A 7,834-nucleotide genomic window follows, 5' to 3' on the forward strand; every position below is an offset into this window, starting at 1 on the left:
TAGCCTAAGGGAATTTGGTTTTGTTGAACGCACTTTGCAGTTCAAAAAGGTGCCTTTTTGTGGCAGAAATTTAGGGAAAAACTCAGCTTTGCAGTTCAAAACTCAAATGGCAAAAACAACTGACATGTCAGTTGTTTTTGCCATCTGAGTTTTGAACTGCAAAGCTGAGTTTTTGCCTAAATTTCTGCCACAAAAAGGCACCTTTTTGAACTGCATAGTGCGGTCTAGAAAACCAAATTCCCATAGACTTTGCTTGAAAAGCAGAACACATCCATTTTGGCATTAACCCCTTCAGCCCTGGGGCACTTTCCGTTTTTGCGTTTTTGTTTTTTGCTCCCCTTCTTCCGAGAGCCGTAACTTTTTTATTTTTCTGTCAATCTTGCCATATGAGGGCTTGTTTTTTGGCGGGACAAGTTGTACTTTTAAATGAAACCATAAGTTTTACCATATGGTGTACTGGAAAGCAGCAAAAAAATTCCAAGTGTGGAAAAATTGCAAAAAAAGTGTGATGGCACAATAGTTTTTGGGATGTTTTATTCACGGTGTTCACTATATGGTAAAACTGATGTGTGGGTATGATGCCTGAGGTCAGTGCGAGTTTGTAGACACCAAACATGTATAGGTTTACTTGTATCTAAGGGGTTAAAAAAAATTCACAAGCTTGTCCAATAAAAGTGGCGTACGTTTTGCGCCATTTTCCAAAACCCGTAGAGTTCTCATTTTTTGGGATCTATGGCTCAGTGACAGCTTATTTTTTGCGTCTCGAGCTGATGTTTCTAATGGTAGCATTTTTGCGCAGATGCTACGTTTTGATCGCCTGTTATTGCATTTTGCGTAAAACTTGCGGCGACCAAAAAACGTAATTTTGGCGTTTGGAATTTTTTTGCCATTACGCCGTTTACCAATCAGATTAATTGGTGTTATATTTTGATAGATCGGGCATTTCTGAACGCGGCGATACTAAATATGTTTATATTTATTTTTTTTAACCCTTTAATTTTCAATGGGGGGAAATGGGGGTGATTTGAACTTTTAGGTTTTTTTTTTAATTTTTTAAAACTTTTGTTTTACTTTTTTTATTTTATTTTACTAGTCCCCCTAGGGGGCTATAGCAATCAGCAATCCGATCGCTGATCGCTATCTGCTGATCACAGCTATACAGCTGTAAACAGCAGAAATAGTCACTTTCTTTTTCCCTCTGCTCCCGGCCGAGGAAAAACGAAAGTGAAACTTTGTAGCTGCAGGCGTCATCACATGACCCTGTGCTACGATTGCAACCCCCGAATGTCACGTGATCACTCACGTGACTTCCGGTGGGGGCGGCGGTAAGTAAAAAACATGGCTGCGCGCATATAGATCTCGCTGCCAGACTTTGGCAGCGAGATCTAAGGGGTTAATGTTACGGGTGGAATGCGATTCCACTCGGAACATGTAGGGCAGGGGGCGGGGCTTAACGGGACACGCTCCATGACGGAAATATCTGTCCATAGTCGTGAAGGAGTTCAACCCTGCAGTTGAAAAAGCAGCAAAAAAGCAGGTAAAAAGCAAAGTGCGTGCTTGCCCTTAGTGAGCACTGAGCAGTTCACTCATCCCTACTTATTACGTGGCCTTGGAGTGTTGCGTATATATGACACATCTCAAAAAAATGTAAAGGGTTAATGGTAAAATGAATAAGGGACCAGAAATACATACCTGAGAAATCTATAGTCAACTTATTAATAGAGATTTATTGGTCAATTCCAAACACAATTTAGAAATTAAGGAATTATGGGTTAATAATAATGGTAAGTGCTCGTGTACAGTTAGTGGGTAAAAACAACGTTTTCGAATGTAGTGTGTCCCAAAACAATACTGCCCACCAACCCCTTGAAATGCTCTGTTTATGGTTGGCTGTATGTGCACGAAGTAGTGATGTGTCGGTCGCGAACGATCCGACACAAAGATCCGACTCCCTGCTGTGAACGACAGGAGCCGGATCACCAGTGTGAGCCGCTAAAATATCTAAACGGCTCTTTTCGCCGTCAAACCCCCGCCCACCCGCAGCTAAACTCCGCCTACTCAGCAATCTAACTGGGCGCTTGTAAGTGGGTGGGGCTTATCCACGGGTGGGTGGGGCTTTTTTCGGCGTTACTATAATCTTAAATATGTGTTCACCTGCGGTGAACACATATTTAATAAGGAGCCGAGAACGATCTGAAAGATCCGGCTCTTTTTGGTGAACGGAGCCATGGGAACCGGATCACCAAAAAGAGCCAGACTGCCCATCACTAGCACGAAGAGCCGAACTACCTAACCATTCACTTACCTCCTACTCATTACAGGAGACTGACGGCCGAGTATAAAGTCAATGATTGGCCACATCATCTCTCCGCCCACATTCAGGCAGCAATAAACAGAGAATTTCTGGTGGAGAGGGGTGGGGAGGTTCACCCCAAGTTAGAGTCATTCAAGACTGCAAGTGGCTCTCACTGGGGTGCTGGCTCATTCACTGAAGTGAGCCAGCACTTTGTGTTCATTGTTTCACGTTTGACACATTCGAGCACCAGCGATACTTGACCAAGCATCGAGCGTACCCGAGCGCCCCAAGGTTCGATTAAGTATCGAGCAGTGGCGAGCACGCTTGCCCATCATTAATCACTAGTTAATTGAACGAACATGAAAAGTGACATATAGGAAGTAAGGTACAATCAACATGACACGAGAGGAAAAAAGAACAAAAATTTTCAAATGAACTTAACATTGAAGCAATCTGTGGGTTAACGGAAAGGAGCCTTCTCTTTTTCACTGCTTTTGCAGTCTGTGTCTGATAACATTATATACAATGAAGAAAACATGGATTACATGTCAGATTTTCAAAAATGTCACTTATAAGCCTTGTGGCCAAAGGTCAATTACAGATCCTTTCTTGAGGATAGTTATCACATGTCACTGACACATTATTTTTTTTTACAGTCAAACAACCATCATTTAGATATAATGCAGCATGAAGGGGCTCGGAGAAGGCGGCAGTGAAGGTGTGTAAATGTCTGATGGGGTCACACAGCTCATAAAAGGACAACTGCCCGGCCTCATAATCCAGACAGATCCTGACTCTATCACTGGAGATCTTGTCAGGTAACTGGATCTCTATACTGTCATGTATCACTGAACACTGATTATTATATCTCAGCAAACTCCAGGACTTGTTATTATCCCCAATGTATGACTGCTGCCCTCTCCTGTCCATACTGGGATAACACATTCCTACACACCACACCCCTGATCTACTGATCTCCACATCCCAGTAATGGCGTCCTGAGGTAAATCCCCTCCTGCTCATCACCTGATAATCCTGGAATCTCTCTGCTGTTTCTGGACGTTTCTGCTTTTCTTCTGTCCAGGTTGCAGTTTTCAGGTTTTCTGATATATGGACATTATTAGCAGCTGTGTTTACATCCAGTAATATGTCTGCAGGATGCACCACATAGATCCCACTTCTTATATCTGTTATTACCTCACATAATGTGTGTAATAAGTATGAGATCACAGCCACATCCAGGTCATCTCCATCATGGAGTTGTTTATCATGTCCCCCTGTGTCCTCATCACCTCCCTCCTCCTCAGGATCACACAAGTCCCCGGTGTCTGGTTCCTGTAAGACGGTCAGTGGATCAGTCATGTTACACAGCTCCTCAATGTGCCTCATCTTCCTGGACAGCTCGTCCTTCTTTATCTCCAGCTGATGGATCAGAGCAGACAGTGACAGTGACTCTTCCTTTTCCTGCCTGGAGATCTCACTCAGGACCTTCTCCTCCAGGTCGTCCACCCGTCTCCTGATGTCTGTACACAGGGCAGTGACTCTCTCAGCTTTTTCGGATGCTTTTTCTTGAGCTTTTCTCCAGCGCTTCTCCAGACTCCGGACTCTTTCTTCAGTCTCCTCTCTCTTTGTGGTCAGTTTCTGGAGAACATTTCTCAGTTTCTTCGTCTTATTATTTGAGACCACATCCAGTGTCTCCACCTGATGTCCCCGATGGTCTCCAACCAAACTGCAGGACACACAGATACAGATGGCATCTTGAGTACAATAGTATTTTAAAAGTTCCTTATGGACAGAACATTTCCGTTTCTGCAGAGAAGTGCTGGGATCAGATAAGACGTGTTCAGATGATTTGCTGTGAGATCTTAGGTGTTTATCACACAGAGAAGCCTCACAGTGTAGACAGGATCTAACAGCAGGTACCGGAGAGTCCACACAGTAAGTGCAGCAGACCCCGGTGATCTCCTTTTGAGGTCGCATAGTGTGCCATATATTCGTCACAATTTTACACAAAGCAAAGTTCCTCATCAGCGTCGGCCGCTCCTGAAACTGTTCTCTGCAGTCAGGACAGGAATAAACTCCAGACTCGTCCTGTGTATCCAGCACACGATCAATACAGACCCGGCAGAAGTTGTGTCCACATCGCAGCATTACAGGATCTGTATAAGTGCTCAGACAGATGGAGCAGTCCAGCTCCTCTCTCAGATCAGAAGACGACGCCATGGCTGACACAGGAAGAGAGAAAATGAAACTACAGTTATCATAGGTCCAGAAACCAGGGGCGGTTTTAACTGTTTATGGGATGGAAGGAGTTAGCTAGCATCTTGAGTAGATATGAAACATCAACATGTTAAAAAAACAGAAATGATCTTAGATTATAGTGTGTGCGCTGTTGCAGTGAAATCAAGGTGGGAAACATCTTTGGGATGTGTTCACATCCTTAACGTCCTTTCACATTAGCTGAAAATCTGTGACTGTATATTCATACACATGCCGCCAGTCAAACTAGCAAAATCTTTATTTGACAGCTAATTGGATCTTTTATTTTTTATAAATAATAAATAATAATACATTGCCTATTGAAAAAGAGGATGTACTGCTAACAATATGCCTAAATATCATTTTAAAGATTGTGTGAACAGACAATAAACAATTACCAATCATCATTGTCTATTAAACTGGCAAAAAGTCAAAAGAAAAACAACACACAGTGCACCAAAAAGTAGGTTGTTTAAAGTACAGGGACTGCAGTGGCCAGAAAACAACCTAGGTGCTAACCTGATGAAGTTGTCCAATCGTAGACACAAGTCTAGTGGCAAGGACTAGTGATGGGTGAGCACTAAAATGCTCAGGTGGTCGTTACTCGAGTCGAACAATTTCTAATGCTTGGGTGCTCATTTCAAGTAACAAGCATAATGCAAGTCAATGGGAAATTCGATAGTTTTTCCAGCAGACCCCCCCCCCCAAGGAGATTTAGGGCTCATGTGCACGTAACTGCTGAATATTCTGCAGCAATTTGACAGCACATGTGCGCTTCAAATAGCTGCATAATGAATGCAGTATTTTTGTTAAAAAAAAGCCGATTTCATGCGCTATGGCTGCTGCCCCCACCATAGACAGAGTGGGAGTTGCATCCAGAATGCCCAAATAATTGACATGCTGCTTTGATGAACGCACGGATTTGGGTCAACATTTTATCACCCAAATCACTGCGTTCAGAAAAGCAATGTGCGCACGTCTCATGCACAATCTTCATAGATTGTGCAGGGGACGCAGGACGCAAGCATTTACGCTGCAGTGCATTTATGCCTCCTCCACCTATTTGCCTATATTCACACTTGAGGTTCTTTAAAAAAAAAGCAGCTGTTTTACATTCCAGTCACGAAAAATAAACAATTGTGTGCAATAGCTTTATGAAATCTCACAGCTTTTGCTGGGACTGCAAAGTCAGCTTTTATTTTGTATCAAACTCATTAAAAACACTGCCAAAAAATGACGCAAAATGCAGCGTGTGAATGTAGCCTTAGGCTGGGGCCCCACTTTGCGTTTCCACCTGCGTTTATGGTGCTTTTTTGGTCCGTTTTGAGAAGCACCTTTTTCCTGCCAAAAGGCTTGCGTTTCCATTTCCCATTAAAATCAATCGCAAATGTGATTTTTCCGACCCTACTTTGTAAACGCATCTGCGAATTTGCATATTTTGTGGCAAAAACCATGCGTTGAAAGAAGCAACATGTCAATTGTTTTTGCCATTTTCGGTCAGTTTTGCTAACATTGAAGTCAATGAGAAATGGCAAAAAACAAGAATCCTCCAAATTCCTGCGTTTAACCTGCTTTTTTGGTGCCGAAAACATACATTTTGGACTTCAAAAACGCATGCTTTTTGGACATCAAAATAATGATTTCATATGTCCCTTTACACACACACATAGTCCGACCAATAAAATTCAGAAAATTATTAATTTATTACTAATTTACGTTTAAAATCGAATTACCGCAATAATTTAATGATATAAATATATTTCCATTATTTTACTTTAAAATATAGATTTGTTTAACTTTTTTCCATTTTTTCATTCTTTTAGGCCTCTGCCACATTCACGTTAAATTCACGCACGTGCCGAGAGACACGTATTTCCCCTGCGTGTTGCGTGCAGGTAAGTACGTGTCTCTGGTACGTGCGGGACACGTGTGTTCTACGTGTGCTATCCGCGATAGCACACGTAGAACCGGTAATTATTATACTCACCTGGTCCTTCCTGCTGTCCGCGCTGCTGTCCGTGGTGCTGATCCTCGGTCTCCAGCCCTCCCGTCTCGCCGCTGCTGCTGCTGCCAGGCAGTGAAGTGAATATTCTATGAGATTAATGAGCGGCGGTCGGCAGCAAGAGGCAGCAGCGGCAGAGAAGGTGAGTTAATGTTTTTTTATTTTTCACTGACACGTGTGTTTTCTCCGGCGCGTGTCACACGGGACCGCATCCACACTACACCCGTGTAGTACGGGTGCGGGCCGTGTGACACCCGTGCTGCGGAAGAAAACACTGACATGTCAGCGCTTTGAAAAACGCACACACGTACAAACGCACACGGACACACGTTCCGTGTGGTTTTACGTGTGTGTGCCTGCTACCATAGGGTAGCATTGCTGTACGTGTCTCCGTGCCGCCGGTACGTGTAAAAAATGACAAACACGTGCCGGCGGCACGGATGTGTGTCACAGGCCTTAGACTGCTTAAACTCTATTTAGCTGTGTCTTGATGTTCAAAACGCATCTTTCAAAACGCAAGTGGAAAAGCATGTAAAAAGCGCTGAAAACGCAGCTAAAACGCAGGAAATACACGTGCGTTTTCAGCGCTAAATTCCAGAAAAAGGCAACTTTGGCAAAATCAATTAAGGCAAAAACGTGCGTTCTAAACTGCAAGTAGGAGAACGCAAAGTGGGGCCCTAGCCTTAAGGCTATGTGCGCACGCTGTCGATTTACCTCGGATTTGCCATGAATTTGCTGCAGAAAATGTGTCTAACATTTCTGCAGTCATTCCAGAGCAAAACCTATGGGTATAGAAAAATGCTGTGCGCACACTTCGGTTTTTTTATACCTGCAGATGGGGGGATATCTTAACGTATGAGGGTACTTTAGGGGCATCATGCTGTGGGGTTATTATATTGTATTGGTAGCATTGTAGGGACATCATAATTTGCAAGAGGCATTGTGTGGTCAGTGCATTGTATACTGTATGCGTGAGGTATATATACAGTATTGGGGATAGTTGGGGGGGGGGCAATTAAAACTTTTGCTATGAAGTCCTGTGATTTCTATGTACGCTACTGGTCGAGAGTGACAGATGACAGAACCGGACTACACACGGAGTGACTTCAGCGATTCACTGTGTGCTACTACACAACACTCTGCCTCAGCAGGTTTTTCTTGTACTAATGAATACATATTTTCACAAAAATAATGTGATTATTTTAGTTACAATACATTTTTTGTGTTTTTTGAGGGGGTTGTAGGGGTAATTTGGACTTTTGCTATGGGGATTTTTT

At 43.1% G+C, this 7,834-nt stretch overlaps 1 protein-coding gene across 1 annotated transcript; it reads right to left on the reverse strand.

Annotated features, from left to right (window-relative positions):
- Window positions 1–269: 269 nt before the first annotated feature.
- Window positions 270–4,546, reverse strand: LOC142302785 (E3 ubiquitin/ISG15 ligase TRIM25-like). Its single transcript, XM_075343895.1, has one exon. It carries the CDS (start codon window positions 4,517–4,519, stop codon window positions 2,888–2,890), a length of 1,632 nt encoding a protein of 543 aa, XP_075200010.1. The 5' UTR covers window positions 4,520–4,546; the 3' UTR covers window positions 270–2,887.
- Window positions 4,547–7,834: the final 3,288 nt, after the last annotated feature.

The sequence above is a fragment of the Anomaloglossus baeobatrachus genome, chromosome 4, assembly GCF_048569485.1.
Source record: "Anomaloglossus baeobatrachus isolate aAnoBae1 chromosome 4, aAnoBae1.hap1, whole genome shotgun sequence".
In the NCBI taxonomy this organism is placed as follows: domain Eukaryota; kingdom Metazoa; phylum Chordata; class Amphibia; order Anura; family Aromobatidae; genus Anomaloglossus; species Anomaloglossus baeobatrachus.